Source organism: Tasmannia lanceolata, unplaced genomic scaffold (genome assembly GCF_043159265.1).
Source record: "Tasmannia lanceolata isolate RefF3 unplaced genomic scaffold, GAP_Taslan_0.1 ptg000006l, whole genome shotgun sequence".
Lineage (NCBI taxonomy): Eukaryota > Viridiplantae > Streptophyta > Magnoliopsida > Canellales > Winteraceae > Tasmannia > Tasmannia lanceolata.
The window spans coordinates 9,704,176-9,720,960 of NW_027518683.1; the positions used below are offsets into that span (position 1 = coordinate 9,704,176).

Sequence of the window (16,785 nt, forward strand, 5' to 3'; positions counted from 1 at the left end):
GCCAGCTAGTGAGCAGCCTTATTTATCTAACTCTCAATAGACTTGACATAGCACAATCGGTCAATATTGCAAGCCGATTCATGCAAAATCCGAGAAAACCACACCTTGATGCAGTTCGTCGAATACTAAGGTATGTAAAAGGCACGATGGATTTTAGTATTTTCTATAAAAAATGTGGTGAATGTGAAGTTGTGGGATTTTGTGATGCGGATTACGCTGGAGATCTTTCCACATAGAGATCTACTAGATGATATATTTTTAGCCTGGGATCGGGAGTCGTTTTCATGGTGTAGTAAACAACAATTGATTGTTTCTCTATCCACAACTGAAGCGGAGTATCATGCTGCGGCTATGGCGTCACAAGAAAGTGTATGGTTAATGCAGTTGATGGAAGACCTACACCAAGATACCAATTATACGGTGGGATTGTATTGTGACAATGAGAGTGCGAACAAGCTTGTGGAAAATCCTGTGTTTCATGCCAGAACGAAGCACGTGGAAGTACATCATCATTTCATCAGAGAGAAAGTGCTTCTTGGAGAAATTTCTCTCATGTCAGTTCGTTCAGATGATCAAATTGCCGACATATTCACCAAAAGGCTGAACTACAAGAAATTTGTAAAGTTTAGAAAGGAACTCGGCGTGACCTGTAGAGAGTGAGAGTGTTGAGAGTCATCGCCGACTCTACACATGTGCCGAAGGGGACAGGCCAGCGCGACACGATGCGAACACAACGCGGCGTAGGGCGGATCAACGTGTGCGGACCCACATGAACATTCAGTATCCTAGTTAAGCTAGGAATCCTAGTTAGGTTCCGTAGTTTGGTTTGATTGTTTTGAATTAGAGTTAGAATATGAGACATGTGGCTGTTTCTATTTGTTTTAATTTTAAGGATTACAATTAGAATAGTATTTGGTAAGTTAGAAGTCTAGTTAGGCTAGAACTGTAGTTTGACTTGAACTAGGATATTTTAGTGCTTGGTTTATACATAGGAGAAAAGTTAACGTGATATAGTCAATTGGAGATAAGCGTTTGCAGACAGAGAGCAGAGAGAAGAATAACATGTTGATCACAGAGTTGAGAAGATAAAAACGTGAGATAGCAAGGAGTTGAAAATGTGAACTGTAGAGAGTTGAAGAGGGTGTACGGCTCTTTGCTTTGAATAGTATGCAAAAGAAGTTTTTCTGTCCTCCTTTGTGTGACCTCTCTCTCTCTCTCTCTCCTTTTTATCTTTTGTGGCTTGTGTTATATGTGGGTTTTGCTTCTTGCTGTGATTTTGTATTCTTCAAGTGTATCAAAGTTTTAGTTCTTTGATCCTTAATTTTCTACAGTGTAGACACCCCATTTACCTAAGATTAGCTAATTACTGAAGTGATGAAGTTATGATAAACTTATACTTAGTTGTTTAAATAGTCTTCTTTATATAGGAAACGGATTAAAAAATCATAACTATTTTTAAAATCGTATTATCTCTCCAACTTTATTTCAAAATTATTTCTATTGTGAATAAAAATGGTTCATATAGCAATAAAATAAGAAATTAGATTTCCATAAAATAATAGGTTAACTTCAATTTAAAGACGAGCCTATGATTTGTTGGTGTGTAGACACCCCATTTACCTGAGATTAGCTAATCACTGAAGTGATGAACCTATGATAAACTTATGCTTAATTGTTTAAATAGTCTTCTTTATATAGGAAACTGATTAAAGAATCATAACTATTTTTAAAATTGTATTATCTCCCCAACTTTATTTCAAAATCATTTCAAACTTATTAAATTTCCAAAATAATGGTAAATTTTTTATTCAAAATCTTCATGAAACATTCCAAATTCAAATGGATTCAGATTCTAAGGCTTTGCATCTGAAAGTTCAGATTTTCATATATTATTGCAACTCATATGAGTCTCACATGAACTGGTATGAGGCATTATAACTCTCATATGATGGTATTGACTATTGAGCATTGTATGAGAAAATAATCATTTTTTGAACTCTTTTAAATGAAAACTCTATTACTAGCCTTTGTTTGGATTGCAAGAAAAATATTTCTGAGCCAAAATAGTTTCTTGTGAAATTTTTCTTTCCATAATTTAGACAGAAGTGATATGACTACAGTTAATTTTGAGGGATATTATCACTTATTGAAGGTCCCTCCAAGTAAAAATTGAATAGGATTGAATAGGATCGGTTCAAGTTATCTTTATTTGTGTGTAGAAAAGGTAGGAAATTTTAGAAAATTTTTTCCTTTCCAAACTTTGCCCAAGGGAATATGAATTTTTAATTTATTTCTTTAGTCTCACATTGATTTTGAAGGGGTTTTCTTCTATTACAACTGACATTTTCTTGTTTCTAAACATTTGGACTGAAGCTGAGGAACACTTCTTCAAAAATCGTCCTTCAAACTTTTAATTATGAGCATGAATATTTGGCACTGTTCATTTGTTTTCCAAGGAAAGGAAAGGAATTTGCTATTGTAAAATGGAAAAGAAACATAATGGAAAACCTACGAGATAGTCGTTCCTAAGAAATCCTACAGAAATTAAACAAAAAACTATTAAGAACAAGTTACTATATATGATCTACTTTGTAAAATTTATCAGGAAAGCGACATATTCAAACTTTTCATGCTATTACTCTATTAAATGAAAAAATAATCCAAACATAAAATAAGAAAGTAATTTTTATATTTTAAAAAATTATATATCAAATTGGTGCAATAGTACATACCTTTTTGTTTGACTTCCTCCGATATCTCATTTTCATATAAACAAAATTTTAATAATAACCTAAGATATACATAAGAACACAAATATAAAAGTTAGAACATTTTAGTGCTAATAATAAACTATATAAAAATAGATTATAAGTGTTAAATAATAAAGATAATTTAAACTATTGATAGGTGTAATAGGAAAACCTTATTTATAAAAAAAAAATATATATTTTGTTTCTCAAAAAAAATCACATTGAAAGAATGACTTTATTTCCTCACCACATTTTATATATGTTTTTCATAGTTTTTTAGGGGCCTATAACAAAAGTATCTTTTATGTGAGAAGACTCACCACATTTGATGTCTTTTTATGGTTTTTCTAGAAGCCTACAATAAAAGTAGTATTTATTTGAGAAGATTGAAAGAAATAAGCTGATTCACTCAACACACTTGTGTTTTTTATGGTTACTTGGAGAGGTTACAATTAGCAAAAAAAGAATTTTCAAAGAGAGGGAGCCTTGTAATACTATATTGTAGAAAAGAAGACATAGTCATTCAAAAAAGAAAGTTGCAAAGTGACTAGCAACAATTCAATGAAAAAGTATTAGTCAAGTCAGATTTTACACTTTTATGGATAGAATTTTGTATACCAAACATGATATATTGGGTGAGAGGCCCATTAGTAGATAAGTGTTAACTCTGGTCAGATGGCAACTTACTCTTTTAAAAAAAAATCCAACTAAGGAATTTAGGCCTCAAAAATTGGATTTAGGCTTCAAAAAGCAAAAAAAAACCCAAAACTAACCAGAGGGGTTTTCTTAAAACCTTGCAATGCTAAAAAACTCAGCAAAGGAATTTTTGAAAATCCTGTTATGAAGAAATCCCAAAACACGGAGTAGGAAGCCAATTAGCAATAAAACAAATAGAAAACATATGATGAAGCAAATATCACTAAGCCGAAAATAAAAAATAGATAATGAGAAAGGGCATAGGCGAACAGTGCCTCTCGAAAACGAAAAGCCGGAAACCTATTTTGATCGTCTAAAAATCAAAAACAAAAAAACCCCATTTCGATCTTCTCGAAAAAAAAACCCATTTTTATCCCAAAAATGAAAGCAGAAAAACCCTATTTTGATCTTCTCCAAACAAAAACAGAAAACCCTATTTTAATCTTCTAGAAAACGAAAACAGAAAACGAGAAAGAGAGGGAGAGAGTCCCGGGTTTTCAGGATTGAATCAAAACTTCAGGCTCAAGAGTTTGAAGATGATGGAGGTTGACGCACCAGCTAGAGAATAATGCGAGCACCTCTCGAAAAGTTGGAAATTTCGGGGAATTAACATTTTCAACTACTCAGCAGCGGAAATAAGACGCGAGAGAAGATTGGAAAACGTCGTTTCCACAATTTTTTTTCTAATTTTCACGTACGATATTCTCGATTTATGAGGAAATCAGAATGACAACCAAATTCGTGTTTCCAAGGAAACTTTGGGCTACTTTTCTTTGCCTTTCCGCCTGTTGGAAATCAAATGAACAGAGCCTTTAGTGTGATTAAAGTATAGATCTTAAGAATTTTAGCTTATTCCATTTAATTTGTAATTAAATTAATCTTTTTTTGCAAATTTACCTTCAAATTCATTAATTGTGTATGTTCTGGTATCTTTCAGGATAATTTATTTAATTTAAGTTTTCAAAAGAAGATTAGATCTATGATCATTCACCTTCTATTCATCCAAAAAATTTGAATTCTAGTCTATCAAAGCCTTAAAATTATCTTTCAATTAGATTCTGAATACAAATTTTACGACTTTCAGACAAACTCCGAGATAATTATAGTTTTGGATGTATTTCATATCTATTTCCTCCAATGAGAAAAACTGGTTATCTATGAATTTTATAGATCTAAAGAGAATTCAGATCATGGAAATTTTGCCTTCAGTTGAACTCATGAATATAGTGTTTTTATATGGTGTCCGCTCGTACCTGCACGTAATAAAAGTGCCTCGCCCTTTGATTATTTGATTCAACCATAGCCGACTTTGTAATGGGCTGTCGTTTGGTTAAACATCAATGGCAACACTTTATAATTCACCAGGAATGTAAGATAATTGGATTTTTTTTTGTAGAAAAAATTGTAACAATAGTGCTAGGAGGTTTCATTAATAGTTTAGTTTTATTTTTTGATCTTCAGATTGATAAATCCATGGTATCCATTTTGATCCAGTTAGCATGAATTGGATGGTTTTTGTAGCATTAGATCCTCTGTAGCTCTTTACAACTCTTTTCAATAATCAAACATTGTGGTGAAAGCCGCAAAGAAGCCCACTCTGTTAGGATCATTCATTTGTTGCGAGATTAGTGGCGACCCAACAGATCAACGGCGCCGAGCAATGGACAAAGCAGGGGCGGATTTATTAGTGTAAACAATGGACAAGGGTTCAAGCCAACAGTTGCAGCAAGGATGAATACATAACAATTTTAGCGGAGTTCGCCCAATATTTTATCCACGGTGCCAAATATGGGAGCTATATCAACAGGTACCTGAAATCAGAAAAGTGTAACAAATATAAGCCAACAGAGTATGCATCTTACATGACGATCAATGAGGCGCTTATGATAAAAAAAAATGTATAATGTGCATACTACTTGATGTACTACACAACACGCCATGGCTAATGAAAAAATGCATGTATGGAATGATGCACATACAAAGAAGATTGAATTCCTTTCTATAATGCTCCTGCTTCCTCACCAAGAGAAGTTTAAGTAATACAAATACTTGTTAACTCTTCTAATTAGAGATGAGTACATGTTAGATGTTCTGAATTTGAACTGGCTTTTATAATTTATATCTAATAGCATAGAGTAAGACTAAGGAAAGAGTAGGAATAGGGTTCTTAATCTGGACCACCCCCCATCGCATGATTATAATAGAGTAGGCTGAGGATTAGGTGCGTTTAGAGTACTGTGAACTATTGTCAGAAGGTGGCTTCCCTTGTAATAGGCATATTGTGAGTTAGCCCCCTTTTAATGCCCAAGGCTTAGTTTCTTTAATTTTATGTATCTATTAAATTTCTTAGAGTGTATCAAGGATTGTTACAAGATTGTCCATTAGAAAGGAATGGAAACACCATATAGTCAAATTTATCCAATACCAGAAGAGCTGAGAGAAGAAAATTACCTTTGTGGGAGGTAATTAGTTTCTTGGAAGAGCAAGAAACATCCATTTATAGCCAAATCATGCTGGGGCTGATTATAGGGCTATGAATCATAGGGGTGCTAGTTACTTTGGCTAAGGATTCTTTTATATGATCTATAGTAGTAAAAGTGGAAAAAATCTTGAAGCTTTACTATGACACTAAAGCAATTATTTATATAGCTCATAATCCGGCCTAACATGACCGTACCAAACACATAGAGGTTGACAGGTTCTTTGTTCGAGAGAGTTGCTTCTAAAGAGATTTGTTTGCCAATTGTGAAGACAGTGGATCAACTTGTAGATGCTTAACTAAAGGGGTTGTCAATCTATCTTGCACAATCTGGGCATGATCAATATTTTATTATCAGCTTGAGTCGGAGTGGATGTATTTAACATTATATGAGAACCATCATATGTGATGTGTCACTATTTACATGAATAGTGAAAAGGTAACCCATATTTATAATGTTTATATATATATATATATATATATATACACACACACACACACACACACACACACACAAACACAGGGCCACCATTCAAAAAAAAAATACCCAGGGTTGTATGGTTTAACTTTGAAACCTATGAATGTCTCTTCATCTCATCTACTCTCTTTGCTTCTTTTTTCTTTTCTTATTTCTCGATTTGTTTACAATATTAAATCACAACTTTTCGGATTGAAGTTGCTCATTCTAGGCAAGACATCTTCATTTTTCAATGCACATGTTTACGTATAGTAGAGCCAGTTGATAGTCCTCTTGAGATTGATCATTTGCTTTTCGGTAAGAGTGTAAGACTAAACTCCACAACATGATCCAACTAAATATCATCAGCTAATTGGGAAGCTTATATACTTGACCATAGCAATGCTCCGACATTGCATACGCCATTAGTGTGTCAAGTAAACTCATGCATTCTCTGTGTCTTCATCAATAGGAAGCTGCCCTTTCGCATAGTTCATTATCTCAAATGTTAGTTGTATGAAAATCACAGAGATCCAGAGTGGGCTGATCCCCAGGTGAGAGAAAATACAACCAGTGGCTATTGTTAATTTGTTGGCAAGAACTTGGTGATATGGAGGACGACAAAAAAATCACAGGTGGCTCGTTCCTCAGCTGAGTATTGAACCATGGCTCATGCTACAAGTGAGTTAATGTGGCTTCTTGGCTTCATTCAATCCTCACAGAGATGGGAGTTGAGGTTTCTATACCCACAAAGCATCATTGTTACAATGAGTCGACCATTCACATTGATTCTGATGTGTCTTTTTATGAGAAGACGAAGCACAGTTGTCAATTTGTGCATGGCCAAGTGGCTTCCAAGACCATTGCTACCCCATTTGTTCGTTCAACTTCTCAGTTTGTTCTTGAATACTTATCTCATGGGCTAGATTTATAGCAGCTATTAAGTTGTGTGCTATCAATTTGATAGGGACGGTTCAGGAATTCCTGGACTGGTAAACTCTTTAAATCCAGGGACCATAACCAAGTCATATACTCTTATTTGTTCATATTTCATTATGCTCTTCTGGTACTAATTACATGTGTCTTGTTTTTTCAACAAGGCAGAAATTCCTTCATTCTTTTAAATTTGAGGGGAAGATTTTACTTTTATATGTGATGTTTTTATTTCTTTAGTACTTACCTAAATGGGGTGAGCAAATTAGTTTCCATGCTTAGGTTTCAAGTTTCAAGTTTCAGCAAATAGGTCGCATTGATATAGGATGCCAAATAAAGGGCCTCATCATATCAAACACAAGCTTACAAATACCCAAAGAAATAAACCATCATACCTGAATTTTTTTGAGCTTTTCCAATGCATGATGCAATGGCTGAGTCATTTTTCCATACTTCTCAAGGAGTGATTTTGCACCAGCTTTGTCACCTTTTGCCTGTATTGTTAGTATTTCCCTGCTTAGACTTGCGACAGCTCCTTCGACCTTTCAATAGAAAAACAAAATTGAGAAATTAAATTCCATTTCATAGAAAATGAATGTAAAATGAACGAAACATGAGTAATGATACCTTGGTGAAATCTACAGAAAATGTTCCATCTGAGTGCAAAATAAAGGCTCCCTTTTCGAGTAACCAGTTAAACTGCAGTGCTTGCCCTTTTCTGTTTTTCCACGAGTACATATCAATAGGTCAAGTTGTCAACAAATGTCAGCTCAGTGTGTAGAACATTAAGTGGCTCCATAAAGCATAGGATAAAATAGTTACCCATGGGCTTCTTCCATCCCAAAACGTATAGATCGAAAACATCCCGCAAGGAAAGAAACATACATAGACTTTATTAAGCTTTTTGGAAGTAATTCCTGAAAAAGTCAAAAAAGATAGACACTAATTATTCACAACCTGAACAGTGAAATCATCAAGTTAATCCAAGAACTGGGAACATAAAATTGTCATGTAAAAAACATATGAGGGAACGAGTGAACATTAAGTTATAATTTTTTTACTATAATTGTTGGTTTTCTATGCATTTACAAGCATATTGCCTTTTACTTTGACCAAGTGGCTCTAATTTGGAGATTGTGACCCTCTTCTGTCAATGAAAAAAGCCCTGGAAAGCAAAGACACATCAAGTGGACCGATAATAAAATAAAAGAAAGTTTGCTTATCTCATGTTATCCGAACATACTTAACGCATGCAATGTCTGGTACTCTGGTTATCTTATCTGGGTTTAATTCCACATCCAGTTCTAGGTTATTAAAAAGAATTCTAAATTAAACACCTATTTATAATTCTTGTTTGTTTTCTTCAATACTTATGCCTCATAGCTTTGATTCTGTGATTTATGATTAATGCTACTCTTATTAATATGCAGCATAGCAATTAGAGCCAAAATTGCAAGTATAATTACCACTGTAACTATACCTAAATCTTGCAGATTATAATGGCATGTCTCAATAAATAAGGAGCCAAACAATTGTTTTCTTTTATAAGTGGAAGAATAGAACCTGAGCAGAAATACTTCCTTGTTGATCAAAAAGAAAAAATATTTTCTTAGCTGTTCAGTAAAATTGGCAGATTATATGCCTCTTTTGTCCCCTTGATAGACTATTTGTTGCTTTTCTATCTGAGTTTAAATGAAATGGGATGATGAAGAATCTAAGGAAAAAGGTGTGCATGGTTGAATTTGGGTGAGTTGATCACAACAAAGATTTCAGCTTTGCAAATCCTGCGGGGTATCAGGAAGAATTTCATGGGATTTTTTTTGAGCAAGGGGAAGGTGCTAACATGCACCTATGTTTATAAGAGCTTGTGTGCTAAAATCCATCAATTTAAGTGAGAATGGTGGGCCCTTCTGTATGTTTAAAAAGCTTAAGTGGGTTGCTAACATGCACCTCTCTTAAGTGATGCTCAAGTTAGAAACCAAAAGAAAGCATTTCGTTTGGCTGAAAGTTTAACTTCTTTCTAGCGCTCCGTCAGATTACACCACCCAACCTGGAACTTGGTGGAAAGTTTACTTATTTTCCTTCCCAAAATTGATTCCACCATTGGGCTGCCATATTTACCAATTTTTCAATTCCCGCCTGCTTTATTTGTCATCCCACGTTGAAATCTCCCTCTTCAATGAGAATGAAAAGAAGAATTCATTTGGAAAATGCACCCCCACCCCCCACCCTCTGCTCTCCACCATGTCCTCTCCGCCATTGGACCTCCACACTCGGCCCTCTGTCCTCAGCAAGTAGCCATTGAAAACCGTCCTTAGTAGGTAGCCATTGAAAACAGTCACCCTCCCCTCTCCGCGATCGAAGTGGATGCTGTTTGGACCAGTAAATATACCAATTATGTAGGGTACTCATGTCATAAAGTATTACAAAATAAAGTGAATAATTGTGATGCAGATAGTAGGCCAATAAGTGGCATATTTGCCCATTAGGATTTATTTCCATGTTATTTAGTTTCTAGGATTCTTATTTACATGTTATTTAGTTTCTAGGATTTTATTTTCCATGTTATTTAGATTTAGGGCTTCTATTTACTTTCCATGGAATTTTATTTTAGTTGCCTATAAATAAGACTCATGTATTAGAGATTTTAAGTTTTGGATGAATAAAGATTGATTGGCTTCTCTCGTCTACAGGTTTATTCTCCTCCCTCTAATTTCCTCTCTTCTTCTCTCCCAAATTTCTTCTTCTATTCTCTTCTTCCCCTATTCTTCTTCTCTTCTTCTCCTCTTTCTTCTATTACCCTTTTCTACCCTACATCAAATTTGGTATCAGAGCAAAAGATCCAAGTTATGCTTTTCGTGATCGAAGTTACATCTGTTTCGAGGTGAAAATTAGAAGAAATTTCGGTCAGTTTTACGAGGAGCACATCTTTTGGTTGTTGATCTAATTTCAATAAGTCATTCTTGCTGAAATTTTCACGACCGGAAATTGGTTCCGTTAATTGCAAGCCCTTTCCCTTAACAATTAGCTGCAAACACAACCCAGATTTCTGGGTTGCTACTTTCCCAAACCAGCCCCACATTAGCCCCCTTCACTTTTCTATTTCACTCGATTTCACCCAGTTTAGTCGTGTGACATCCATTCCATAACCATATTCCCGGTAGATTTGCCCCAAGTCCCTATCACAAACCCCAACACCTTACGCTAACCAAACCCTAACACACACACCCCACCCCCCCCACCCCCCCCCCAAAAAAAAAAAAAAACAAAAAAAAAACCTTGTTTTCTCAAACCAAGATTACCCAAAACCATCTCCTTCACCCTGTTTCTTTTTCTGCAAACAACACACAACCATCTCAGCCGTTGCCTTGTACCATTGCATGAGTACGGGACTGCCGGAGCCGCGACAGTGCACCATTGCCAACCAACCGCATCTTCTTTTTCGGACATACCTTTCCTTGAGGATGGAAGTCACGAGGTTTCTGTTCTTTGAGTCTTCCAAAAAGGCATGTTCGTGAGGTAGGAAAGGAGTTTCTGTTTGCAAGGATACTTGCAAGCAAGGTTTTAAATTTCGACAGAAATCCAAAATTTCGGGTTTAGGTCAACCTCGAAACCGAAATTTCGAATGAAATTACCGAAATTTCATTCGAAATTTCGAATGAAATTACCGAAATTTCGAATGAAATTACCGAAATTTCATTCGAAATTTTGTACGAGATAAAATATTATTTTAATTGATTTCGTTAGGTTTCGTCCGAAATTTCAGGTTCGGTGAGGAACGAAACGCATTCCGAAACCGAAATTTAAAACCTTGCTTGCAATTCCAGTTGCCCTGTCAAGTGGGTTTTCTATCCATGTCATCAGCATGAAAAAACGAAAGTTTCCTTGTCAGGTTGAGTAATAAAAGGTACAAAGGCAACTTAGGCAAGAATACAACAATAAAGGGATTTGATAACTTGCAGAGGAAGTTACTTGGAGAGAGAGGCAATTCTGAAGCAAAAATAAGAGGTAACCCCTTTTTTTCCTGAGACACCCCTTTATTAAATCATTCGTTACCTTATAATATAAGGTAAGATTCTAACCCCCTTTTCCTCCTTTGAGCACCCTCCATCCTCTTGCTTTATTTAGTGCTTCACGTGAATGAGAGTGACTGAATCAAAGATAAGAAAAAAGGTCAACTCTCTTTTCAGATCCCCACTCTTTTCCCCTTGGACACCCCACTTTAATATTGTTGGGCTTACAAAGCACCCCCATTTTTACATTTAGGCACCCCCCACAAAAAATAGAAAAAATCAGAAGAAAAAAAACAGAAATATTTTATTTTCTTCCCGTCTCTCCATTCTACACACTTTCTCTCTCCAGTTTCTCTTTCTTCTCTCCGTCACATTCTCTCTCTTCAATCGGACCACTTCTGTTCAAAATTTGGTTTTCGCCATCAACACGAAAGTTGTTCGTGACAACTTTTATAGTCTATATAGCCCATTATTAACGGCCAACAGTTAGCGCAACTTCTACTTCGATAAACTTTTGGGTTCTTAATGAGCGTGGTGAAAGCGTGTCGTATTGAAGGCGGACCTCCATTCTGCCATTGGGAGGAGATCTGTTCTGAGTTTATGCTTATTTATGCATATTCAGTATGAACCCAGGTTTTAAATTTCGACTGAAATCCGAAATTTCGGGTTTTCGTGGAGAACGAAATCGAAATCATGTAAACCCGAAACGTTACAAAATTTCGATCGAAATTTAGTTTTTCCCGAAATTTAAGGAAAATCCCATAAAATCTGGAATTTTAACATATTTTAATATTCTCCCGAAATTTTGGGTGAAATTACCGAAATTTTGGCTGAAATTACTGAAATTTCGGCTGAAATTTTAGGACAGAATAAAATATTCATTAATTGGTTTCGTTTGATTTCGTCCGAAAGTTCGAAATTTCGGTTTCGGTGAGGACCGAAACACATTCCGAAACCGAAATTTAAAACCTTGGTATGAACTAAGATTGAAGCATGAACGAATAATCGCAGCTCGTCGTGGATGTGAAGCCACAGCCCGTCGTCCACGAGACGCCGAAATTGAAGCAGAAAACAGATATTTGGAGCGCCGAACACTATTGAGGAGCCTGATGCTAGTGTTGATGAGGTCATTATCGAAGTTGAGCCCATGCTTATGTCAGATACATAATCCGAGATGAAAGAAATAGAGCCAGAGAGTCCAGTGATTGGTGATCCATTGCCAGAGCATGCGGAGCACGAGCAGTTCATTGAGGATGCTGATTCCATATCGGTACATGAGCATGGTGACGGGATTGATTCTATGATAGATGTTCCTCTCGAGATGATTGTGGAGGTTTAGACAAAGAATTTCAGTGCACATGATGATCATCAGGAGGATTGTCAGCCTGACATCACTGAGCTAGATACGGTTCTAGCAGTTGGCTTTGTTCCTGATTCGATTGCGCTAGATTTGATGCTAGCAGATGCTGACCTTATTGAGACTAGTCATTGATTGGTACTGCCCATAGTTGTCATGCCGATCACACCGAGCCAGGAGTACGTTGTTATCTTCCCAACCATTTGGAAGGAAAGAAGCTCGAGAGTTTTCGAAGGAGTGGCAAAGTCATCGTATTGGTTATATAATAAAATCATCGCCATGGTTATTTATTGGGTGAAGAGCATCCCTCTGTTTACATTCGTATCAGACTTCGATCTGTGGGAGGGGTGGCGCATTGTGTGCTCTGAAGGTATGAGGAGAGAGAAGAGAAGTAAGATGGGAAGCCCCTACTGAAGGTTTTCTTAAATTAAATTTTGAAGGGTCCTGACTGGGTAATCTGGGTCCAGCTGGGGTTGGAGGGCTATGCAGGGATTCCCGAGGGGTGGTATCGTAGGCTTTTGCAGGTCCAATTGGAAGGTCTGACTCATCTGAAGCGGAAGTAAGGGCTGCATATCAGAGGATAAAGCACCTAAGTGATGATTCTTATGATAGGGTGATTGTGGAGGGAGATTCTTCAAATGTAATTAGTTGGTTATCTGGGAGAGTGGCTCCCCCGTGGAGATTCCTTAGTTACTTTGAGGAAATTTTTGATCTCATTTCAGAGTCGTCTATGGTTTTTCAGCATGTTAGACGCGAAGCAAATGGTGAGGCGGATTCTCTCGCTAGATCTGGAGTACATAAAGTGGGGTTGGAGTGGTTCGATTTCCTTCCCCCGTGAGAAGTTTGTTCTGTATTTTCCATTGTATTTTGTTGTCTTGTTATGCTTTTCTTCTTTGTATTTCTGGTGGACCATCTCGGTTCCTTTTTCAATATATTGCCATTTCAAAAAAAAAAATCTTCCCAGCCAGTTTACTTCTCCGGCGCAGTTTGTGTTCTTATGATTCTACGTGGGCGATTTCTTCCCTATTGCTCCGCCGGCATATCAGGATACTCTCACGATTGTCAGGAGCATTAGACATCATGAGTTCTTATGACGGATTATGACTCATATTGCTTGATTGGGTCGTGTACATATTTGATCCAAGAGAACTAGAACTCGAGGTCGAGTTGTTTTCAAGCGAGGGAGAATGATGCAAATAGTAGGCCATTAGGATTTATTTCCATGTTATTTAGTTTCTAGGATTCTTATTTACATGTTATTTAGTTTCTAGAATTTTATTTTCTATGTTATTTAGATTTAGGGCTCTTATTTACTTTCTATGGACTGTTGCCTATAAAAAGGCCTCATGTATTAGAGATTTTAAGTTTAGGATGAATAAAGATTGATTGGCTTATCCCATCTTCAAGTTTCTTCTCCCACTAATTTCCTCTCTTCTTCTCTCCCAAATTTATTCTTCTATTCTCTTCTTTCCCTATTCTTCTTCTCCTCTTTCTTCTATTTCTTTCCCCTTTCTTCTATTTCCCTTCTCTACCCTACATCAAATTGTTAACTATTTGCCCCACCAAAGAACTTTCTAGGACGATAAATATTACTATTGACTGACCGTAGCAAATCCAATTCTGGTAAATCAATGAACTGGCATGAGGTGTACCTAGAGGAATGCTAATAACATCGGAATAACAATAAAATAGAGGACATATCTTGCTTAGTTCATCGGTCGAATAAAAATATTGGCAATACATCATGAGAAAAATGTGGGAAACTGTTTGCAATTATTACATGCATTTTAACATATTAAGCATCATGACTTGCAGGCCTTAGAAATACAGGTATGGTTACATCGTACACGAATTGAAATGTTCATACGACTAAAGTAATAGTTCAACAAGGGAAAAAAAGCTGCTGACCTGATCGATAAGGAATTTAAGAGCCCAAAGGCCAACAATATCTGCTTTTGCTTCTTCCAAAGCTGAGTGCAGTTCTTGAAGGGCCTTCATCATGCAAACAAGGAAAAGCACGTGAGACCAAAGTAATATTCACTGCATATAATGGTTTCTTCACCGCCCTGATACTTCAGCATTGTGCATGGAAATGATAATAGAAAGTAGCATAGGGTGAGCGTGAAATTCAAAGATCCAAGAGATCAGCCAGTTTGGAATTCTCCTAATAACAAAAAGCAATTTACACAACTTGGTAATCACTCAGATGATGAAATTGTGTGAGCTAGTGGATGAATGATGTTTTCATGTATTGAGTTTATGGCGTCATACTCCCTCTGTTGTATTGCTGTGCTGTTTATTTTAACAATAAAAAACAAAAAACATGAATTGCGAGAAGGAAACACAATATCAAGGATTCTCTACAAGACAAGAAAATCCCCATGAAAACTGTTATAACTACACCTTGATTATCTAAAGAGAAATAATATCTAGGACTACTCTTTTTACACTAGAAGCGGTGTGGCCCAAGTACGAAAAGGGGTGGAATATATCACTTCCCTTATCTAAAACATTAAAATATCACTTTTCATTTGGAGATTTCTCATTTCACGCACTGGAATGATTAGTTAAAGTACAGGGAATGAACCGGGTATGAGTGATACACATAGGTGCTATACAAGAAAAAGATGGTGATGCCATAACGTGTATTGAAATCAAAAGGAAGAACTGAAAAATAAATGGTACCGTACCAATCTCACTGTTGACTGTTGACCGCTTGGAAGCCTTATGGTGTGAGGTCCAATCCCATGGACACATTCATGGCAAATTGTGTGAGTAAAGAAGGAGTCAAAATCAACTAGTTTCTTTTGCTCCTCTTTAATACATATATCAGCTATGGGTTGAAGTATATGCTTGAACCTGGTTAGAATAGATAACAAAAAAAATAAAAATAAATTGCCAATGACATCAATAATGCAAACCAGTGAGATACGGCTACAAAATTGCAAAGTGTCAGAAAAATATACATTAAAGACAGAGAGAAAGAAAAAGAAAATACTTGGCCTCTGAGACATTCTTCAGTATGACCATTGATGTCCCATGGTCATTTACTATACGCTCGTCATTTGGCAAATTGAAAGCAACTGTTTGAGGACCTTTCACATCCTGACATAAAAAAGCATAACTGTAGCTCTTGGCATGCTATGCTCCAAATGTAAACATAAAATTTTATTATTAGCCTAATATGGAACTGTCTAAGAAAAGGGAACACAGCCTAAAGAATGAGTAAACTATGCTCTAGATCATTTGGCATCACCTTTACGTTTCCTGTAAAATTGGGAAATGCAAACACAAATGGTTCCCCACAGTTCCATAAATTGAGCAACCAGCAAGGATGCAAGTCTTCAGTAAACTAGTACCAAGAAACAGTTCCTGGCTTTCTACCCCCTTTCTTCTTCTTTTGACAGAAAATAAATTGTCAAAAGATGTCTCCAGGTAAATGGTGGATGGATATTGTGTCTAAAGGGAATGGAAAAAATAAAGATTAAATACAATGAACAAGCAGTAACTAGTGTCAGAACCACGGATGGCAAGTCTAGTGAGTTTCCAATTACAATAGGACTACACCAATGATCAGCCATAAGCCCTTATATTTTTACGCTAGTTATGGATGAGCTTACGGAGGGTATCCAGGACGAGGTGCCGTGGTGTATGTTATTTCTAGATGACATAGTATTAATCGACGAAACCAAAGCAAGAGTAAATGCTAAATTAGAGTTATGGAGAACTACTTTGGAATCTAAAGGTTTTAGACTGAGTAGGACTAAGATAAAATATATGGAATGCAACTTTAGTAATGTAAGGAGGCGGGACGAGGACGTAGTAAATATGACTGGACAGGAGGTACCTAAGAGGGATATCTTTCGCTATTTTGGTTCAATTCTACATAAGGAAGGAGAAATTAAAGAGGATGTTAACCATAGAATAAGAGCAGGAAGTGGAAGCTTGCCTCATGAGTTCTGTGCGACCATAAAATCCCTACCAAGTTGAAGGGAAAATTTTATAAGACAGATGTGAGGCCAATCATGCTGTATGGCCCAGAATGTTGGGCCACCAATAAGTAGCATGTGCATGAGATGAGTGTAGAGGAGATGCGAATG

General features: G+C 36.3%; 1 protein-coding gene across 2 annotated transcripts in view; it reads right to left on the reverse strand.

Annotated features, from left to right (window-relative positions):
* Positions 1-4,940: 4,940 nt before the first annotated feature.
* NUDT3 (nudix hydrolase homolog 3) overlaps positions 4,941-16,785 on the reverse strand; it is a 45,908-nt gene continuing 34,063 nt past the window's right edge. For both annotated transcript variants that reach the window (XM_077382077.1, XM_077382076.1), the window contains exons 15-21: positions 15,684-15,790; positions 15,376-15,544; positions 14,594-14,677; positions 8,138-8,232; positions 7,943-8,033; positions 7,711-7,857; positions 4,941-5,257 (exon numbers count right to left, since the gene is read on the reverse strand). In XM_077382077.1, coding sequence (XP_077238192.1) covers positions 5,195-5,257; positions 7,711-7,857; positions 7,943-8,033; positions 8,138-8,232; positions 14,594-14,677; positions 15,376-15,544; positions 15,684-15,790 — 756 coding nt within the window. In that variant the 3' untranslated portion in view covers positions 4,941-5,194. The remainder of the gene's footprint in view (positions 5,258-7,710; positions 7,858-7,942; positions 8,034-8,137; positions 8,233-14,593; positions 14,678-15,375; positions 15,545-15,683; positions 15,791-16,785) is intronic.